The sequence below is a fragment of the Euleptes europaea genome, chromosome 16 (assembly GCF_029931775.1).
Source record: "Euleptes europaea isolate rEulEur1 chromosome 16, rEulEur1.hap1, whole genome shotgun sequence".
NCBI lineage: Eukaryota > Metazoa > Chordata > Lepidosauria > Squamata > Sphaerodactylidae > Euleptes > Euleptes europaea.
In genome coordinates this window covers 44,705,198-44,727,773 of record NC_079327.1, presented here as the reverse complement: position 1 = coordinate 44,727,773, position 22,576 = coordinate 44,705,198, and the positions used below count along the sequence as shown (strand labels likewise).

At 41.3% G+C, this 22,576-nt stretch overlaps 1 protein-coding gene across 4 annotated transcripts in view; it reads left to right on the top strand.

Moving 5' to 3' along the window:
* The window catches only part of AP1S2 (adaptor related protein complex 1 subunit sigma 2), a 51,380-nt gene extending 31,732 nt beyond the window's left edge, over positions 1 to 19,648 (top strand). The window contains exon 5 of one of the 4 annotated variants that reach the window (XM_056861987.1): positions 19,443 to 19,648. In XM_056861987.1, coding sequence (XP_056717965.1) covers positions 19,443 to 19,490 — 48 coding nt within the window. In that variant the 3' untranslated portion in view covers positions 19,491 to 19,648. Of the gene's footprint in view, positions 1 to 4,902; positions 5,147 to 16,054; positions 16,132 to 19,442 lie in introns of those variants that run through there. The other 3 variants (XM_056861989.1, XM_056861990.1, XM_056861988.1) reach the window with 3 other exon arrangements.
* The last annotated feature ends 2,928 nt before the right edge of the window (positions 19,649 to 22,576 follow it).

The following is a 22,576-nucleotide window of genomic DNA, read 5'->3' as shown; positions in this document are numbered from 1 at the left end:
CAATCAGATGTTCATTAAATATGATAAAGTGTACTCAGGACATTTTAGTTCAGAATGCACATGTGAAATGACTGACTTGAAAACTGTCAAAAATCTTCTTGAATGTAAGTTATATGTAATCTTTCCATATGGAGGGTGATAATGTAGGAATTTAAGTTCTGTATCCAACTAATGCTAGTATGTCTTTATACCACACAAGATATACTACGAAATATTAGTAAGTAGCAGAACCTCAGAAATTGCACATGGTGAACCAGGGTGGATAAATCAGGGCACCCTGATTGATCAAGCCCCAACATGAGGTATCTTGAGCATTTTTTCATATAGTTTTGTCACAATATGAATTGTTATGTTTCTTTCATAAACTTAATCATGTTCAGCAGGTGGACAGGCTATTTTTTGTTGATACTTAGACCCAAATTTAAAATCCATGAACATGTTGAGTCACATTTGTCTGGCTGGGGAGGGTGGGGTAAAAGTGTAATAAAATAAATATTTTAGGGAATGTGAGAGGAAAGAATCTTGTCCCATATTTCTATATGGGACTCTGTTGGCTCTCTGCAGAGAAGCTCCAGAAGTGTCCATCCTTCACTACTCTTTCCCCCCTTTCTCTGACTATGACTTACATGCTGCTTCTGATACTGAATTCTGCCCTTGCTGGCCATCATAAGAAATCAGTGCAGGCTTAGGTGTAGGGGTGCTTCAGAAATGTTTCTCTGTATTTTTTGAGTGCTGAACATTAAGTGGTTGCTTTGGTATTGGCAGCCTATTGCATCCAAATTCTGAGGAATCTGTCCCTTAGAAAAGATTGAACGTCTATATATCTAATTCCCAGTTGTGCCCCTAATCCGCAGATAGGGGGCACACTTACCCCAAACAGATGTTTCTTCAAACTTGGGTACTCCTCAGGTTTGCAGAAAGATCTGAAAACTAAAAAAGGGGGCATTTAAATTCCTCCCAAAATAAAAAAGTGTTCTCTGTGCATTCACAGAGAATGCACTTACCTTTTGTGGCTGCCTCCATTCCCCACTGGCCTGGCTGGGCCCCGGAGCACCTGCCTCTGACCCCCTCCCCTCACCAGCCCAGTCACTGCACCATGGCAGAGCCCAGGAGCTGCTCCAGCCTCATCCGCAGTGGTGGTGGAGCCCTGCTGCAGCTGGGCTGGAAGGTGAGATGGGGGGAGGGGGAGATGGGATCCCCCCGAGTTTTGTGGGACCCCACTTGTGTTATTGGTTTAGCATGAGGGTTTCAAATAGTATTTAGCATTAGTAAGAGCTTTCTTTATTAGATTAGCTGAAGTTTTTATTTTGTACAGAACCTAGAATATTAGGCTGCCATTTTTACACTATGTTAGTAAAGTCATCTGGTCTTTTAAAACTGTACATTAGAAATTGTGTGGGAATTTTCATAGGAAATTGTTTTGCTATGAAAACAAAACACTCTGGTCTGGAGAATACAAAATATTCAGTAAGTCTTGATATCTCAGTACCATTACTTTCACTGTTGCCTAATTGCAGAACACAAATATAAAACACTGCATTTAATTTTCTATGTAGTAGACTTTGAATTTTTTTTAGTAAAAAAAAGGTTGAGTTTCAAACCACTATGGGCAAAATGTAAATCCCAGTAAAATTAATTAGGCCTGCACAACAGCAGGGTTTCTTTCAGTGGATTACACCTATTTAAAAAAATGCAAGAGCAACAAACTTTCTTCTTAGTCCTTCCTCCTCTCACCACTTCTATATTTGCCAGTGCTTTGTATATTCTCTATATTCCCTTTCTTGTTTTTTGAGTAGTATCTGGATATTTCTCCTTTACTTCAGTAATGGAGCTCTTACTAATTAGTGAGCAAAGCCTTAAAACAATTGAGCTAAACTAAAGCATTTGTAATCATTTGAATCACAGCTTTGCTTCTTTCCCACAATAACTACACGGCAGGTCGCTTTTAAGAAATTAACTTGTCTATAACGAGTATTATGAATATGCTTTAGTCTCCCTTCCTTTTGCCATTGTGGGAATCTGTTGAAGTGTAATAATCTCTTCAGTTAAACAAAAGATATTCATTAAAACACAGAGTAGCTTTCCATTGGAATTTCAAGTACAAAAACTGTAGCTAGCACTATGTAATTCTCCCTTCTATCTTAGTATTGTAATATTGCAGGATGTGTTTCTGTTCCATTGATAAGCTTAAATGATGAAGCACAAGGACAAACGGACCACAAACTGCTAACACAGTTGTATATATTTACAATTTCTCTATTGTCAGACACAATGGAACTCATTAAAGAAGGTGAAATTTGTAACATGGTTTAGCAAACCAAATATTTAAAAGTGCTTTTGGAGATCAGTTTTATCTTCACTAGAATTTTGTTACCTGTGAAGTTCCTTTGTACTTATTCTGCAGGTTAACAAGCTAAAATTCAGGTTGTAAAAGTGCTTCTGATTTATAACTGGCTTTGTTTTAAATAACAATGGCATGCCTTTGTTCTGGCACAAAAGGAATATGTGTGTGTGAAGGGTGCCCAAACCAGAACAAAGTGATATATAAAGAAATGTCATGCCTGAAATTAATGTGGAAGTTCAGTTTGAAAGGGAAAGCAGCAGGCAGGGTGGGGAAATGCTTTAACCCTTTTCTCACTTGCCACTTTTTTCAGGGGAAAAGGGGCAGAGAATAGCACTTGATGAAGGAAGGTGACCTTAGTTCCCAAATCAATCTGATGCTATCCTTCTAGTTTGGTTCTCAGAAGCAAGAGAATTTTAAAAAAATTGCAGTGCTACTTTCTTTTAGTTTAGTGTGCTTCTATACAATTCAGTATTTGCAGTTCTACTCCAGCCGTGGCAATTTGGGTCCCTGGTCAGTCAACCTTGGAGCAGGGAACTGCATCCTGGTGCCATTCTGGGTTTCCCCCACAATGTGGGAGTGTCCCAGTGTATCCTGAATAACCCGTGGGAGGCTGTTGGCATTCTAGGTCCCCACCAGACCCAGAGGTCCAAGAAGCCCCTCCGTGTTCTGCTGGCCCATTCCTGTCCTTCACACCAGCACATCCCCACTCTGATCGGCAGGGGAAGTGAGGCAGTGTGGGGAGTGAAGCTCCTGTCATGCTGGTGGAACCTGTCAAATTTGAGCCAAACTATACTGAAAGAAGGCTGCATTGTCCAAATGGGGACACACTGTAGTCCACCAGTACTGATTGCTTCCAGTTCCAGGGGGGAGGGCAATACAGGCATGGGCTTCAACCCTGGGTGATGTTCAAATGACAATCAACTGTCCCAGTCACATACCCCCATGGGAATGCTTGGGCTGGGGGAGGGAGGGAACAGACAGTGCAGGCATTGTGACTGCATGGAAGCTGTAGCTGCCTGTTTTTAGATTTACACTCCATTTTTAGTAGGGTGTTTCCCCTCCCTATTTTCCACCAAGTAGAGGAGGGAAGAATGGGTGGCCAGGTCACTCCTCCCAGGGAAATGGAATGATCATTTTCCCCCCACCCCAGTCACCCCTGTCCAGTGGAGGTTTCTGAGGGAATGATTCAGAAATTATGTGTGATGAAACCGTGGCATTCAGAATTGAGCCTCCACGTGGAAGTTTGGAGCAGTAGAATTCCAGCGAGGAACACCGAGTGCCCTGGCTAAGTAGAGTAGCTGCTCTCCCGGAGCATTTATGATGCACCAGCCCCCCATGTGCACGAGGGGCCATGGTGCCAGGATGCTGTGGCTCTTGGGGCCTCCACATGACCGCAGTGCCGCTGGGTTTGGGTAGGGGAGGTGGCATGGTCTCAGTGGCTCCCAGCCATAAGCAAGGGGAATTGGGAGGGAAGTTTGGGATCCAGGCCCAAGCTTTCCTGTTAGTGTGCAGATGGCCCCTTTGGATCAAGCCTCTGGATATGGGGTACTTGTTTGGGTTCTGAAATGAGAGAGGTCAGCCACAGAGTGTGGACTTTGCTCTCTCCTTTGGGTGTTAGTGCTGGCCCAGATGTGCCAAGTGCCCTCTCTGTGCTTTTCCCGCCACCAAAGTGCCTTGCTGCTGGCTCGAAGTCCTCACGGCAGGAGTTGAGAGGCAGTGTCCCGTGCACCCTATCTCATGAGTTGTGGGGCATTCTGGCCAGGGCTTATGTGAGGCTGATGGGGGGTAGGGTTTGGCTGCTGCAGGGGAGGGAGGCGATTGATTGCAACCATAGTTGGCATCCTAAGCTCCTCTGTACCTTATGGGCATGCCTGTACCAGTGGGGGGCACTTGGTTATTCACTTCTATGGTCACCTAAGAGCCGCACCATGTTTTTTTGGTAGTGTACTTTCTGCCTCTGACAAGGAGGTGTTTCCAGGCAGAAAGAGCTTTGGGAGCCGGCTAACTTCAGCCACACCCCCAGAACTACCCACAACCACGGCAGCGCAGAGGCCTAGGTTCAGTTGTGCTAATAGGCAGCCTCTGTGGTGCTGTGCTGGTGCCTGAGAGCAGCAGAGTGGCGCTGGGGACCTTCGCTGGTAGAACTGCCCTTACGCTGGCATAACTCGGAGATATGCCGGCAGAAGGGTCATTTGGCTCCCTGACTTTATTTGCTCTCCCCGCTAAGGTTTGCAGTGGTTGAGATCCATCTTCAAATGTTCACAACTTTCTAAATAATTGCTGATGTTGATAAGCTTGTTTAAAAGAGGGGGGAGGGAGAACTCTTGTATCAACCTGTCTTGTTTTTTTTAACGTGGAGTTTGTGCCTTTGTTGTATATTTGTTAGCTTTTCTCTTGAGAACGTCGTGTAATGAAGCCATTTGTTTGTCCGTAACAGCCCCTCAGTATGTGTTACAAGTCTAGTGGAGTTCCTGCTTTTATTGTAGCAAAACTAGTTGTAATAACTTTGTCAAACTACAGAATATCAAATTTTCAATTGTGCTTAATTTTATTTGTAGAGCCAGAATGAAGACTGGGGAGGTTTGTCTGAGGATATCTTATGATTAAGGCAGTCTAAAGCCTTAGCCTTTTGATCCCCATCCGTACGATTGGTAACTACCAAATCTACCATTTTGGTGGCATGGATTACATGGGTGCTTTGCAGAGAGGAGTTTTGCACGTGTAAATGAAGCCCTTGCCTGAAAAGTAAAAAAGGGGAGCACAAAGGTGACTGGTGATGGGCTTAACTCTCTGCAACAGTTGCATGACAGTATTGAAGTGTGTGTTGGGTGCATCGGTTTGAATTGTGTGATGTATGGTATTTGTTCTGGTGGTGTTAATTTGTAGGTTAATAGAATTTATAAGATTTTCTAGGCAGATGTTTGATCTTAATTGTAAAATGTATTGAAATATTTCCTGAATATTTGTATCTGCTATGAAAATGGCATAGATCTTGTACAGGAATGACTCTGCTGTAGTTTACTGTAGTTGATGCCAAATTCTGTGTAATAAAAAAAGTCTAAGTTGTATATATAATGTATTACAACATACTTTCTGTACAGTGTTATACAAAAAAGGTAAGTGTGTGAATGTTTAATTGGAAGGCGTTTTCATGGTGAACATGCAAATGGAGAGGAGCTATCGATACTTTTTTGTAGCTAAATTAGACATTAGATAATGTAGTATAGCAGAACTGTAGCTTTTCTCTTTTCTTTTTTGTAAGGATCTTGTTCCAGGCTAAAGGTTGAACTTCCTAATCTAACGTGATGTACTACATTTGTCCCTTTTTCACCTTTGTGATGCAATAAATCTTAGACTCTTTAATAAAGATGGATGTATTTGACTGCAATTAAAACAATTAAATTGGGGGAGGTGATAAACAGTTATGTGTCTGAAAAATGACTTGCTGATGGATTGCACAAAGGCGTGGGCTGTTTCTGATCCCAGGAAAGCTGATGCCTGTGGTTGTAGGACCCATGTAGTAATACAGGTTGGCAGGCTGCATTGAAGAGCAGGAAGGGGGCCAAATCATCTTCCTGCCTCTTGTGTCAATGAAGCTGGTGCTTTGAGAAAGAGGAGGAGTGATTTTTGCCCCTTTGTACATCCTCAGTGCAGCCCCGTGACCTATGTACCTATTAGTCTCTCTGGGTCCCATGACCCCAGGAATCACTTTTCTAGGGACAGAAGGTTCTACTGTGGGGGCAAATGTGGAAAAGTTCCCCTTGATACTTATGTCAACAGATTGCAGGATCCAATCAATGTATTAAAATGAAATATAGTTTTAACACAATCCAATATGGTCATATTGTATTTTAATAACCTTTTAAATCATAATCTATAACATTCTGACAAACACACTGAGATAAAGCCTGGATTTTTAAAAGAAAGAAAGAACCATGGGGTATATATTGATGTGGCATGTTATGAATTATTATGACCGTCAACCAAATAGCGTGGTCATCTAGAGTGAGCTGAAGATAAGCAATGCGGATTCTCATTCCATTCAAAGGGTGGAATGCTTTTGCCAGAACCCCTAAGGGACATTCACTAATAAGGATTATTCATGAAGAAGTTGGGAATACTAGTATTCTCCCACACTATCTCCCACTCTCTCTTTCCAGCTCTTTCTACCCCTATCCCATTTCCCACAGTTCCTCAGGCCTAATCCTTATTATTGAATGTCTCTTTAAAAGTTCCTGTATAAACATTCCACAGGTTGATTTTGCTGTACAGCCAGCAGTCCCTCAAGCATCTGTCTATGGTAGTTCGTTCTCTGTAATTAAAAAAAATCTTAAAGGTGCAACTAGTTTTTCTTAATATTTTTCTGTAAGGACTAGGCAACATTTGGATGATTGTTACTTAATTTGAGGTTTTTCAATTTAAATAAAATCAATAATCTATCTATATCCCAAGTTTCTTTTCTGTACATGGGATTGCATTTTATCCTCTAAATCAAATAACTTCTGTGAGATGGTTTAAACTGGTCTAGTACCCAAGACTAATCATGGAGGTTGAAGCTGAGGGAAGAGTGGAATTGAGATCCACCAGTGAGATCCACTGGTCCATGGTTGCTATTTTATCCACTGCAACCAATTTCCCCCTCTTTGTTCAAAATCACTACAAAATGAATTAAAGCTGGTTGTCAGTTTATAAAATATGTTTTTTACCTTTAAGGCAAACATATTACTTTCCAGTGCTAATTAGATCTGACAAGTTGGGGACTGTGACACTTGCAGGGGAAGAAAACCCTATTCTCCCACAATGTCCCCTACTCTCTGTCTTTCCAGTCCTTTTTCTCTAATCCCAGGTCTTTTTACCTCCACCGTTTTTCCATATTCTATCTTTCTTCACTTTCTCACCCCTTTGCTTGCCACTTTTTCTCCTGTAGCTGCTTCTTTCCTGCAACCTGAAGTCATTCCACTGTTGCCAAGACGTAAAATTTCTGGAAATTTTGAAGCTATGGGGGAGGGACTTTTTTCTTTTTCTTTTTTTTAGAAAAGAATGGAATTGAGGAGGTATGATATATATGCACTACTTTCCTGTCAAACATAAACTTTCTTTTACTGATTGAACAACATAAAATGCATAATTTATAACTTAACTAGGACATAAAATGGTACTATTTGGCATAACCTCCAAGTTAGACTAATGTAACTCAGTCTATGCAGGGCTTCCCTTGAGATTGCTCAGGAAACTTCATGTATGAAGGGCGCATATACAACTGGTACTCCACTCGCTGCACGGGCTACAGATTGAGTACCAGATTAGGTTCAAGGTTCTGGTACTGGCCTTTAAAGCCCAAAACAGTCTGGGACCATCATACTTGCAGGACCACCTCCCCAAAGAGCATTACGCTCAGCTGGGAACAACCTACTAGTGGTCCCTGGCCCAAAAAGCATCCAGCTGTGTCTCAATCAGAGCCAGGGCCTTTTCGGCTCTGGCTTCGGTCTGGTGGAACGCTCTGTCAAGTGAGACCTGGGCCATATTATTTTTCCCTTATTCCTTCCCTCTGAATGGGTTCCCACTGTTGTCTATTGTTTTTTGTGATATAGTTTTATTTTTTTTTAAGAATTTTTTAATTCTTTTTTAATTTTTAAAGGAGATATTGTGGTTTTAAATTGTAAATTGTCAGGTTTTTTAACTGCTGGAATGTTGTAAGCCGCTCTGAGCCTGACTGGAAGTCGGGAAAGGGTGGCATATAATTCAGATTTTTTTATTATTATTATTATTCATAATCATAATGGAATTTGAAAGTTAAAATATCTTTGTTGTTTAGGAAAAGAATTACAAGTATAGCCAATACTTGAGAAAGCAACCAAACACAACAGTAGTAGGCAACAAAAAATGAGCAAAACAGATAGTAAGATGGACACAGTCAAAGGACTGTAAATATATTGCATATATATCTGTCTGTCAAGATTTCGCAAGATAGCAACCCGAACTGGGAGCTCTATACATGCTTCAAGAATTGTACTCACAAGCCTTTATGGCTGATGAAGCTACTTCATTGTAGCAAAAACGCTGGAGAATATCCAGAGCCGCGTTTCCACCTCCTCCGCCTGAAAAGAAAATGAAATGAAATTGACCAGCAACAAGCCAAGCTAATTACACGAACTGTTTATTCGTCAAACATAGCATTTTTGGCTGTTAGCTTCTTTTGATATTGTATATGAGCAACTTTCTAGTTGTTCCTTTGTTGCTTTGTAACCCTTGTTGCTTAGCTTTGTTTGCGACTTTAAGTCTCTTATAGTTGCAATATATTTACAGTCCTTTGACTGTGTGCATCTTATTATCTGTTTTGCTCATTTTTTGTAGCCTACTGTTGTGTTTGGTTGCAATATCCGTTACAGTATTGGTGAGTTGTTTATCTAATACTTGAGAAAGAGCTGCAGACTGCTGCATCCTATGCTACCACAGCACACATATCTTTAGTTTATGCCATCTTTAACTACTTTTACATGTTCACCATAAGTTTTTGAATAAATCAAAATATCATCCAGATACACAATCACTCCTTTGAAAAGTAAGTCATGTAATACCTCATTAATAATTTGCATGAAGACACTAGGAGCCCCACTTAACCCGAAGGGCATCACAAGGTATTCAAACATCCCAAAGCAGCTTGAGAAAGCCGTTTTCCATTCGTCCCCAGCTTTAATTCGCACACGAAAATAGGCATCCACCAAATCCAATTTTGTGAAGATGTGCCCCTCCTTTAGTTGACTGAGTAGATCTGGAATTAATGGAAGGGGGTAGGCATTAGTTTGGGTGACAGCATTAAGTCAACGAAAGTCTATGCACAAACGCAGGTTTCCCGTTTTCTTTCATACGAAGAAGGGGGGAGCCGAGCAAGGCGCAGAGGAGGGCCTAATAAATCCGCGGGCAAGATTTGTGTCCAAAAACTCCCGCAGGACCGCCTTCTCCTTAGGGCTCATGGGGTGAATTTTCCCTATGGGCAGATTACCCTCTCCTACTATTTCAGTGGCACAATCCGTCTTTCAGTGGGGTGGTAACACATTACTCTCTTTCACATTTAAACGTCTGCAAACTGGGCATATTTCCTCGGCAGTTGAGGAGGACCAGAGTCTCTTTTTTGGGCACTAACAGCAGCACACCCTCGGACTGCCACCTCATGTCGATGCCGCTCACATTGCGGTTGGGTGAAGGCTATAGTCCGGGCCGCCCAATCTATGGTGGGGTTGTGTCCCTGCAGCCAATTCACCCCCAGCACAATCGGATATCTGATGCCTGGGGCTACAGTGAAGTGCAGTTGCTCCCAATGTGTCCCAGCTCCCATGGCCACCCAGCCCTTATGTTGGGTGACTGGCACCCCCTTAAAGTCACAGCCATCCATTTGTGCCAAGTAGAGGGGTTCGGGCAAGTTTACCGCTTTCACTTTAAGCGTTTTAAAAGTCTCTTCACTGATCAGGGTTCGGGCACAGCCAGAATCTATTAAGGCTTCTACAGTCAATGGGGGTCCCCCCTTGTAGTTTCGTAAAACCACATCCACACACACGGTGTCTCCCCAGTCTCTTACTATAGCTGGCGCTCCCTGCACTTGATCCTACAAGGTCTGCTGTGGAGCCCCAATTACAGCAGACCGGGGTCGTTTTTTGACGACTGGTTCCAGGTCTCCTCCTCACTGGATGTAGTGGTGGGGCTGTCACAGTGGGCATTTGTAATCCGTGGCTCCGGTGAGCCAGAAGGAGACGGGTGCTGCTCCTCTTGACCGGGGCATTGGAGGTTGAGAGTGTTGGGCTTCCCCTGTAATCCCGCCGCTGTACTCCGACGGCGCTCCTTCCCTTCGGGACGTGTGGTCTCCTCCTTAGGCACTTGTGGGACGGCTGGTGGCCCCTCCAGCCAGGCAGGGCAAGTGGCCGAAAATTACCCATCTGCCCGCACAAGAGGCACGCGCCGCTCTGAAAAACATTTGGTTCTCTCTGCTATTGGGGTTTTCCCCGGGGTCGGGCCACCTCTCCCCGGGACAGCTTGTTCCTGCCGTGGTCTCGATTCCTGCACATTACGTTGCCTTGATTTTGCTTACCAGCAATTGGAATTAGCTAGCGTACTGCATCACTGGCTTACTCCCCTGGCGTAGATGTAGAAGGGCCGTCTTCGCCCGCTCGCCCTGGTGGGGATCTTCAAAGTGCCGCCAGAGCGCTAGCATAAAGTCATAAAGACTGCGGAGGGCACGGGAGCACAGTTCATACTGTTGAACCATCCAGGCTGCCGCCTCACCCTCCAGTAGGGAAGCCACGTACTGTAGACGACTTTCTTCCGTAGCGAAAGCAGCCCCCTGTACCTGCATGTACAAATCCACTTGGATCAAGAAATAGAAAAGTTTTTCGCTGGCCCCACTAAAGGTCGCCTTCAACTCTCTCCGGGGAGGAGGCGGCGGTAAGACCGGCTGCATGGGCGGTGCAGGCTGTCCCCTTGGGATTGGCTGCCCAGGAGCTGGCTGCGTTGGGACCGGCTGTCCTGGCTGCCCAGGCATCGATTACCCGGGAGGTTGCTGTCCCGGCGGTCCTACCGGCAGCCCTGCCGGCTGGTTGGGCACACGAGCGCATCGTAGCTCGTCCATTTCCAGCCACATGTCCTGCATAAACCCCTGCATCGTTGTAAGCTGTTCCTCCAGCTCTCGATTCTGGTGCAGGAGGTGTTGGCATTCCTCTTCCCACTCGCGCCGCTGCGAGTCTCCGGGAGCAGTCACTGGACCCCACAGGTCCTCGGGAAACCCTGAAATCACCAGGTGCTGCCGGCGGGCGTCAGCCCCAGAAGTCAACCAGGCCCAAGGTGAGTCCAACCAAGAGCTCAGGCGAAAGTTGGGACGGCCTGGCCAGGTCCCTCCCGGGCGCTCTTCTCCCGGGTGTTGCTCTCCCTTAGGGCGCGTCCCAGAATTGGGCTCCTTGGGTTGCTCCTTGGGTTCGTCAGGAGCCGGGACCGGCTTTTCTGTGTTCGGTACTCCATTCGAGTCTCTATTCCCCGCCATAGTAGACCAAGTCCCCGGTCTACAAGAAAGGAGAATGAGTGACAAAAGTGATTGGGATTAGTAGCCTAATGTCAGACTCAGGGGTTTGTCCTTAGCATCCCTCAAGCAAAACTCATTCAGGCAAAGGCTCTGAAGCAGTTTAGACTTTATTAGGAGCAAAATTAGACAAAGTGAGAAGCTGGCTACCTCCTGGGCATACAAGGCTACTAATGAGGAATCAAGGCAAGGATACATGGTTAAAATGCATAGCAGACTTCAAAGACGGACAGGCAAAAGGCAAACAGGCAAATACAATCCATGATAAGCTTTCTCAGGATAGGAAGACACAACATGGCTTATGCAGCTGTGGTAGATGTGGTAAACAGGATACCATACTGGGCATAGTATGCAGGATACAGTTACTGTACAAAGGCATGAGAACCAGGAGCACGTGACCAGGGCCCTGACACCGAGCCAAACTCTGGCCTGCTCGGATCAAGAGCCTGCGAGGAGCAAAGAGGCTAAGGCCGAGAGGCCGGGCCTGACAGATACATCGCCTACTGAAGATTAAAAATCCTCTGCACAGCTATAAGAATATATAATATAATATATATTGTTAATATAATATTCATATCATATACACACACACCCATCAGCTTTGCATAGAAATATTCCAAACTATCTGCTGCATTTCATGGCTTTCTGGTCCCACTGTTTACTTATCTGCCAGCTGAGTATAAACTTTCATGAAATGAATTCTAGCCAGCGTGATGTGGTTAAGAGCCATAGTTTTGAGTGGTGGACCCGGTGGAGAACCGGGTTTGATTCCCCACTCTTCCACTTGAGCGGCGGAGGCTAATCTGGTGAACTGGATTTGTTTCCCCACTCCTACACATGAAGCCAGCTGGGTGACCTTGGGCAAGTCACTCTCTCTCAGCCCCACCTACTTCACAGGGTTTCTGTTATGGGGAGGGGAAGGTGATTGTAAGCCGGTTTGAGTTTCCCTTAAGAGAGAAAGTCGGCATATATAAAAACCAACTCTTCTTCTTCTAGTCTACAAAAACCTGTGCCACAATATATATGTTGGTGTTTCAGTTGCCATTTTTTTGCTGTAACAAGCTATCATGAATTGTAACATATAAATGTCACTTGTGGGTTTGGAATCCTGGATTGGGCTGTATGCATAAACATATGTGTATATATGACATTGATGTTTCCCTCAACAGTTATAATGCGCAAAGCTTTTCTTAGCTTGATAAAACAATGAAAATAGAACTTGAGTATAGGTTAACTTATAACTGTAATTCTGTTTTTAGAGGAATCTTCGGTTAATGCATAATTTGTTAACATAACATTATCCTTTTTCTAGTGTAGTCACTCATAATTTTTACTTGGGGTGGGGAGAGATAAAGGTAAATCATAGTGGTCCAGAATATCAATGCCACAATACACTGTAACCGGGTGTTTTTGTCTTAAAGCATACACACATCTAAAAGGAGAACAATCACCATTATTAGGGTTGCCAGGTCCCTCTTCACCACCAGTGGGAGGTTTTTGGAGTGGAGCCTGATGAGGGTGGGGTTTTGGGAGGGGAGGGACTTCAATGCCATAGAGTCCAATTGCCAAAGCGGCCATTTTCTCCAGGTGAACTGATCTCTATTGGCTGGAGATCAGTTGTAATAGCAGGAGATCTCCAGCTAGTACCTGGAGGTTGGCAATACTAACCATTAATGTTGGAAGGAGGGTAGGGGCTGCAGTGGAGCATAGGTGAAGAAAGGTTCAGTGGTGAGTTGGGAGTGTCAGCAGTGACTTGATAGCAAAAAAAAAAAACACGAAAAACTTTGACACAAACAGAAATAATTATGGGTTATAACTGTTCAAAAAATGCTTGTTTCTAGAAAGCCCCAGGGACATTCAGACATGTCTCAGTGAGAAAGGTGGGCTATAAATAAATTGTATGGTGATAGTTATAAAACTTTCCTGCTCCATGTATATATAGAAAAGCTATAATGCACTGCATCAGTACTTGGTCAATACTTTCAGCTACTTTTTTTCTTCCTGTTCTTACTGCAAATTCCAAGAAAAATTATATAATCCTGCAATTCATCAGTGGAGTTGGTTTCTGAGGGGTTGGCTGGCTGTGGTTACATCTCAGTGGACCAGATGTAGACATGCTGGAATGTGTGCAGAGGAGGGCAACAAAGATGGTGAGGGGCCTGGAGACCAAGTCCTATGAGGAAAGGTTGAAGAAGCTGGGTATGTTTAGCCTGAAGAGGAGAAGACTGAGAGGGGATATGATAACCATCTTCAAGTACCTGAAGGGCTGTCATATAGAGGATGGTGTCAAGTTGTTTTCTGTTGCCTCAGAAGGTCGGATCAGAACCAGTGGGTTGAAATTAAATCAAAAGAGTTTCCGTCTAGATATTAGGAAGAATTTTCTAACAGAGCCGTTCCTCAGTGGAACAGGCTTCCTCGGGAGGTGGTGAGCTCTCTGTCCCTGGAGATTTTTAAGAAGAGGTTAGATGCCCATCTGTCAGCAATGCTGATTCCATGACCTTAAGCAGATGATGAGAGGGAGGGCATCTTAGTAGGGGTCACTGGGGGTGTGGGGGGTAGGTAGTTGTGAATTTCCTGCATTGTGCAGGGGGTTGGACTAGATGACTGGTGGACCCTTCCAGCTCTATGATTCTATGAATATTGGGGCACTAAATTCTGAGATTGGATCCAGCTGGCTTTTCCACTGGTGAAAAAAGGAGGAGAGGATTCCTTTAACCACCAAAAGACTGTACTAAGTATTCAGGGGAGCAACATGGACAGAATACATGTGTGTTGGGGGCTGGAGTATGGAAGGGCTGGACCCAACCCTGGGCTGATTCCACATGGAGATTTTTCTCCATTTCAGCAACTAGTCGTGCACTTTTTTCTTTGTTTCCACATGGTGACATTCTCCAATCCTGTTCAAAGTGTGAATAGCCTATTCCCCCCACCCCCAAAAAAGTTCTCCTTTAAAAAAAACTGGGGGGAAAACCACTGGTCTTTCTTGCCATTAAGATGATGGTGTTTAGATGATCTTTTTCATAGGTCTGGAAGGGAAGGCACACCTTGTGTTTGAATAAAATAAATGACCATTTCTGTACATTTCCCATTGAATCACCATGGTATCCTTGCTGACATCAGCAAAACTGAGCTGGGGGGGGGCATCAGGGCAACATAATATTGTTACTACCTTACAAATATTCAAGTGGCAAGTGTTTTCTCAGTTTTCCTGATTAGCATTTGAAAAGTTCCTGAAGTGTTCTCTTTCCCCTCAAGCCAATTAGTCTTTTCAATATAGATGACTGCAACAGAGCACAGAGTATCTTCCAGTAATTAGTATTACCAAAGGATTCAAGTATATCATTATTCTGCATCAGCACTATGCAAACATATAGTATTGCATTATTGTTGAGCAGCACTACCAATGCACCAAAAATTTTTTTCCAGGTGTGCAGAAAATCGTGATGACAGCATGACAGTTGGGGGGGATTCATAGTGTGAAAGGGAAATTATGACTAACAAGGGTAAAAAATGGATTACCATTTGCACTGATAACATCATCATGGGGGGTGGGGATGAAAGGACATCTTATATGGAGTGAACCTTGATCTTGAGCAGGTAGATAAATGCCAGGATACATAGGTGTGTGTCATTGGGTTCATTTTGACCTGGATTTAACCTAAATTAAATTCTCAATCTACCAGAAACTAGTGTAAATATATGAAGCCCAATGGAAAACTCTACAGATTGCTCTTATGCCTTGGTTATTAACCCTGAAATAAGTGTGCATGCATTAAAAAAATTTCTGAAGGATCTTTGTAGACGACTTCTTGGAACTCTTCTCAGAATTGGTTCTATGAGTGCTATGAGTGCTCTGATTATTCCGAGGCTGTTTCTAGAATGAACATAAATGAATTTAAGATCTTGTTAATTTGTCTTGGGGATTTCCTGCCACTCAGGACTAAGTTGCCATATCTGTATAGCTAGATTAACAGTTAGCCGACTTGGAATGTTAATACTTTATGAATTTGTTAAATATTAATACAGGTGATTTAAAATGGATTAAGAGGAATGTGGTCATTGTGTGATAGAGGCATTAATACATTTAACAAGAATACCCTTTGTAAAGTGTAAATATTAGCTAGCCCCTAATTTCGAGATTGCCTTTGAGAAACAAGTCAGCAGTTATTTTTATGATTGGAGTTGAAAATTTGAGTAATTTAATTAACACCACTCTCCCCCATTGCTCTTCTGAAAGCAGAAATGTGGTATGGAAATGAAAACAGGATTGTTTTCATTAATTTGATTGTCGTTAATTTGATTGTCAGCTCCAATCAGAAGTGGGCAGAGGAAACTTGGCTGCCTTTTATAACTCAGCCATGTGCAAACAAAATGTCGGACAGCACCCATGCATAGTGTAAGCTCACTACAAGCATAATCACTTCTAAAAATAAATTACTGAATAGCAAGTTCTGAAAGGCTATATGAAACTAAATATCTATAACGAATAATGTGATTTTTCAAGCCTCGGTAAGATAATGGAATTTAGTTCAAAAATCTTGTCTAGTGTAGTATGCAATAGAAGTAGTAAATTAAAAAAGCATTTGTAGTTGTGTGCATGGAAACATCTGTACTATTTGTAAAGAATGTAAATATTTCTTTTATAGCCACGTCATGAATACTTTAATGTGCCAGTATACTAAATGACTTCATCATGCATACAGAGAGGCGATAGAGCTGACTTACTCATGGCAGAACAGTTTCCTCAGCTTGGTGAATCCAATCATCTTGAACAAATTAGCACATATCACACTGTTGTTTTTGCTGTTGTATATTCTCTCTTCCTATCATTTGTAATGTTTGTTTGTTTCCATATGTCACAATTTGATGTCTTGTCAACATGCCATAATTTCTATGTTAAAACATCCACATCTTACCATTAGTGTGTGACATAGCATTTAATATTCAAGTTGAAATACTTTACTGAGCTTAACTTTATATTTAAATACTCATACCTTGGTACAGTGTTCCATTAAACTGAATATAAATTCAGTTTTTGTAGAGATACATTTATATGACTTGCCCTAAGATCTTCTAAGTGAAATATCAGTTTACAAAATATACCTTTGTATATTGGCCATTACGAGAAACACTGAAGGCTTCAAAAATGCTAATCAAAACTGTATTATGGAAACTAATTTGTGGCATTTTGCTGGTTGACCCAACTATTTAATTTTAATTGAAATACTTTGATCTTTACATTTCTATAAACTCTAATGCACACATTGTGGAAATACAAGCATTACAGTATTTCATGAACACACAGACCTCATGTATATGCCAGGACCATTTCCTGTTTATTATCATTTGGAGTAGCTCTGCATGTTCATCTCCAGCATGTTAAGAGTGCTAACCCTCGCAATGTAGTCACATGTCTGCTTGTTGGCCAACGTAAAAGAGCATTCACAGACCTAGACATGTTAAAAATCAAAAGGAAAGTTGCTGCCTTCAAACTTTCATGCTAAAAATGCAAACACAGAAGTCTTTGTTTATATTGACCAGTATTATGAGCCTGTCATTTTTTAAACAGGTGATTAAAATGTGGAGGGTTAACTAAATCCCCCACACAGGGTAGAAATTCCAGATGTTGTATGGTAATGTGCTGCTTCTGAAGTATCAGCATGACATTTAGGTTGTAGTGAAGGGGTTTATATTGAACCTGCTGCATTCTGGATTTTATTAATAGGGAATCATAGGGGAGGTTTCCATTATAAAGATTGCCTGTCTGCCCTCTTCTGTGTCTCTTGTTATTTTGCAAGATGTTACTTGCTTCTTTGACTAAATATGGTAAATGCTGCTTTGCACTATTTTATGCTAGAAGCAATAAAATGCTATGCATGGAGTGCTAATGAGGTGTTCTGTTCTGTTTATGGCTTTATACATTTGCATGCTTGTAAATGACTATGCATTAGACTTCGTGGCATGTCTAATAAAGTATTGCATGCACTTCTCTTGTGAATGGCTTTTTTTTCCACCTCTACTATGGTGTATTTGCCGTTTGTGCAGTTCGTCTTTTGATAATTCTGATCTGCAAACTTGCAACATGTGAAATGCTTTCTAAAATGATTAAATTCAACAGCCTTATTCAAAAACAATCATAAATACGATTCTCATTTTCAGACTTCTAGTAAAATATGTAAACTTACCTATGTGTAAATTCGGCAACCTTACAATGTAGCTTTCTCCAATATCTGTGGTGCTGCTAGCTAAGAATGTATATCCAACTTAGTGTACTGTTTTTAATAGTTCGAAACAGAAATTTACTTTTACACTTTTGTCTGGTATTATGTTTGTCACCACTTACAACACAAGGTTAGTTTCTCCTGTTCACACAATCCAGAAGAACTCTAAATCCCAGTAGATCTTGTGAATAAATCCCCTTGCAGTGAAGTGATCCAGGGGTCTGCTTCACATGGTCTGCTTCACATGGCAGCTCTTCCGTGTTCAACATACTGGTGGGGGAGAAGAGAGGGGGTTTCCTTAGGCAGTTCTGCCAGTAGCAGTTCACCTCTCCCTGAGCCCATCTATTTGTGAGAACTGTAGCCTACCACATGAATGGGAATGAAGGAAACCAATTCTTCCACTGAATCTACTTGTTCATAAGCACCTTTTCTAGTCTTCATTAGCTGGAGAACATGATGTAATACTGGCTCATACACTTTGGTCTTCAATCCTCTGCAGTAGCTTAAGCCTGTTGTAGCTTAAGTCAGGTGGCAGGTTCCTGATCATACTGGTAACTGTAAGCAACATTTGAGTTAACCTGGAGAATCTGAGTCCTCTTGCAAATGAGCAACTCTTGCACAGGTCAGAATTCTTTCTTCCCTGTCAAAGTTTTAGGATGATTTATGAGTATGTAATCATTTAATAAAGGCAGGTGTTTTAGACCTGAGCCCCTGACAGTTGCTTGTTGAAATTGCTTGACTCAAGGTGATGAAGCTGAAATTCATTTAACTATTCGTCTTTAATCCAGTAGTTCTGTATTAAAGTTACCTCACAATTTGTGATTTTTGGTTGAAATGTATGAGTTCATTTGTTACAGAATAGATGTTTAATGTTCTTGCATATTTTAATGCTGGTTTTTCTCGGGAGTTATTGCAAACTGTTAACTCTTTTCATTTTTTTTGTGTTTTTGGTCCATGCCTTATTTAGGATGCTAAAGTAAGTGTTCACTCTGTGGTAATACAGAAATCGCTGTGCTTCTAATATAATAAAAAACAGACATGGTAGTTTTCTGTTGACTAAGGAATTATTGGGAGAATAATTTTGTTTCTTCAACTGCTGCTTAACACTTTCAGATCAGTTCAAGCATATTAAAAGCCATATTGAATATAAAAAAGCCTGAAAGCATTTTGCAGTATTTTGAAACTCCTTATCTAAAATGACTTTGTTTTATGAATGACAGTGTTCAAAATCATCTGTCTACACATCTTCTTAAAATATCAGTTGTGTTTTGGTTGATTGCCTTTTGGTTGGGTTGGTTTTTGTAAACTTTTATTTGCTAACCTGGGTTGCCCCCCCCAAAAAAAGTATTTGGCACTATCAGTTGAAAGATGCTGGGTTGTATCCTACTGCTCAATGAAGCCTTCTTTGGGAGGAAAAGCCACTTCCACCTGACAAAGAATCCTTGGGAATAAGTCCACACCTAACTGAGCAGAATGGTAGAACGCAACAGACTGGATCTAATTAGCACCATTATTATTTCATTATTTTAACGGTAGCTGTCAAACTTTACAGAAGTATATTGAAACAATTTTTGGCAATAGAAATAATTTTGTGTCTACTGAATTGTCTCTTAAAAGAAAAAGGTGGTGTCAAGCCTTCAAAAACAAATCGTTACAAAAACTTAACCATAATAAAGTGTAAGGTGTTCTGTATCTCCAGTGATTTTTCAACTACATAGCCTTCATGTGGAATTTAGCCACCTCCATATTAACTCAGCATGTGTGATTTGACCAGAACACACGATCTGTTCATTCTCTAATTTATCTTCCACAGGAAGCAGAGACTCCTCGTAGTGTACTTGAAGAAATTGGACTGACATAAGCTGCTGCCTTTGCTGATGTCTTGTGTGATGTTTCACATAACTGTAAATGTTCACTGCCTCCATTTAATGTTAGCTAGTGGTGTTATGATGCTATTTGTCAGTATTACTGTTCTGCTAAGCTACTTCATTCAGGCCTACAAGAAAAATCCCATTTACTGTAAAATAAAGGGAGAAAACATTTTTAAAACCTTTTGAAAAGAATAAAGGGATTTTACAGTGATTTTAAAGCACAGTATTGATAAGTCTTAGATGGCAGTTATTTATAAAATCACATTGTCATCACACAATGTATCTAAACCTGTGTAGTATGCTGTATGCCATGTACTGAAAAGAAACAGTTGTGTAAGGTAACAAGTGAAATGCATCGACGTAGAACTTGGCTTTGTGTAACCAAAGACTTTTTCTATAAAGTCAGCATTTGTTAAAACTCAGTTTAGGTTATTGCAGAAGACTGGAGGGAAACAACCATGTATGGCTGCTTACTATACCAAAGAATCCTATAAAGGTCTGCAAGGTAAACTGTTGTGAGCTGTTATAGTAGCTTCATTTTAGCAACAGAGTTGTAAACAACTTAATCAGAATGAAAGTATCTAGTATAAAGAATTCAAACTAAAAAATGAGCTCGTTTACTAAAAAAAGGGAACACAAGCTTGGTGACATTGCCTTTTGGGGAAAAAACACATTTTTTTGTTTAAACAGTACGGTTTGCATTCACAAGCCATTCAAAATCACAAATCAGTATTAATGCAAAATCATATGGAAACTATTGATGTTAAGTGAAAAGGGAAATAAGGGAATGTTATAAATATGAGAATGGATTTCATATGTCCCTAGAAACAAAACTTTGTGTACGTTTACCAGTATCATCATCACTTTACACCAAATCCCAAGTAGCTACTTGGATTGACAATCTATATTAATTATTGTGATCTTTAAATACACCTCACACAATGTTACACTTAGTTGGAAAGTGAAACATGCTAGGGAAGCAAACTTTATGCTGGAAACTTTAACTGAGTGAGGCATCCTAGTAAATCAACTAAGGCTGCAATCCTGTGTATAATTACCTGGATGTAAGCCTCACTGAACAAAATGAGGCTTGTTTCCCAGTAACCATGCACAGGATTGGGCTGCAGATATCAAAGCCATACTGTTGTTTATCACAGTATGCATTTTGCTGTATGTCTTTCACTCAGTTAGTACAAGGAAGACCTCAGCACAGACTGCCTTTTGCTGAAAGCACTTCCTGTGTATGTGTATCTGTGGTATTAAGACCCTCTTAAATATGCACCCTTCAGTTGACATGTGACTGACTACTAAATTAATCCCCTGTGGCTGTTTGCTGTGATCAGCTATTCCAAAGCATCCAAATACATTTACAGCACTGTTGTATAAGTAAAGCAAGTGTTGCTTCATGCCAGATACTGACCACAACAATAGAAGTCTTGGGATGATGTTTGCATAAGGTACAAAAGAGCCCAGTTCTACATTTCACTCGCTGAAAGCCTGGAAAAATTAGTTTCTAATAACATTAGAGCAAGCCTCTGTATGATGCTGAAATTACTGAACACTTCAAAATGTCAACCTAAACATAATTTCATGTGTACTCAAAACATGTTTAAGGTTTACCTGTTGCCTTGTACGTGCTTGGTTGGAAAAGCTTTGTTGTGATTGTGACAAATTATGTGAACACTGTCTTAGTATCACACTAGTTTAGTTGTAATAAATGTTCATTTTTATTCCATTGTTATGTCTGTCTGTTCAAAAGCTTAATTAAGGACACATTTGGTTTTTATAGTAGGAATGTAATCTTAAATTGGTGGACAGATGAATATGATCCAGTAAAGATTTAACTGATCAGATCATGATGATACACAACCAGTATGTTCAGACAAAAAAGGGGTAAATGTTGGTTAGAAGACTTATTTATTCCCTTTCAGAAGCAATCCTTTGTGCTTATATGACATTCAGTACCAAGGATACCAAAAATTGTGTGACCTGTATAAATTCAGCAATTCTTAGCATTTGTATAATTTATCCCTGGAGAAGATAAGGCAATGCAGGGCATAGCATCTTCTCCCCCCCCCCCCACCCCCCGCAAGTTACTGCCACAGTTGCTTCAGCGTCTTTGGCTTCAGACTTCATCAGACGCTGCTTATGTAATTCCAAGCACACTGCTGTAGTATTGATTCAGTTTTGTGGTCCTAAGTAAGAATAGGTTTTCACAGAAGCTGAATTGTGTGCTCTGGAATCATGCCATATACGCAGCCGTGAATGGAGTAAAGGTTAGGTAGTATAAATTTCAGGTTTCTTGGTAGCAGCCATTTTTTTATTTTTAGGTAGAACTTACACTCCCACAATAGAATTCTTACACCAAAACTTAAAATTCCCACGAGGAACTAAAAGCTTTGTCTGAAATAATGTCTGCATTAATGTAACAGCAGCACCTTGCAAGTTTTGGTGCTGACTTACTTGTACTTTTTGGCAGTAGCTGACATCACTGTTGTACAACCAAAAACAGTCCTAAAGCTGCACTCCAGCACACATATACCCTGTTTTGCAGGCAGAGTGAGGGAGCTGCCCTGTAGAACGAGGTCTGGCATTCTGTTACTCTGCACATATGCCAGAGGTTATCCACCATCTTACAAATAACAAGAGCTGTTAGTTTCAATCATTCATGGACATGTGCATTCAGTCCAAGTTTGCTAAAACACTGCATAAAAATCATGCTTATTCAAGCTGATACACCTGAGAACTTGCTTTTATACAGCTGCTGGAATTGATTCTTAATTTGAAGACATTTCAAAGTTGGTAATCACCAGGAGAAACCTATTAACTACTTTTGTAAGAACTACCGTAAATAGGAATAGCTACCTTAAAAGACAACTAGAAGTGCAGTCATCAACCAATGAATTTTTATTTACAATAGAGGATTGCAACTTGCAGAAATCCCTCACAGGATAGGGCACACATTACTATCACGGATATTTCCAAATGTCTGAACGCAGCCTAGAGCATGGATTGGTCTTGAAAGGTAAGTAAGAACCTTTCCTATTAAATTATAGAAATAAGTGGGGGGATTATG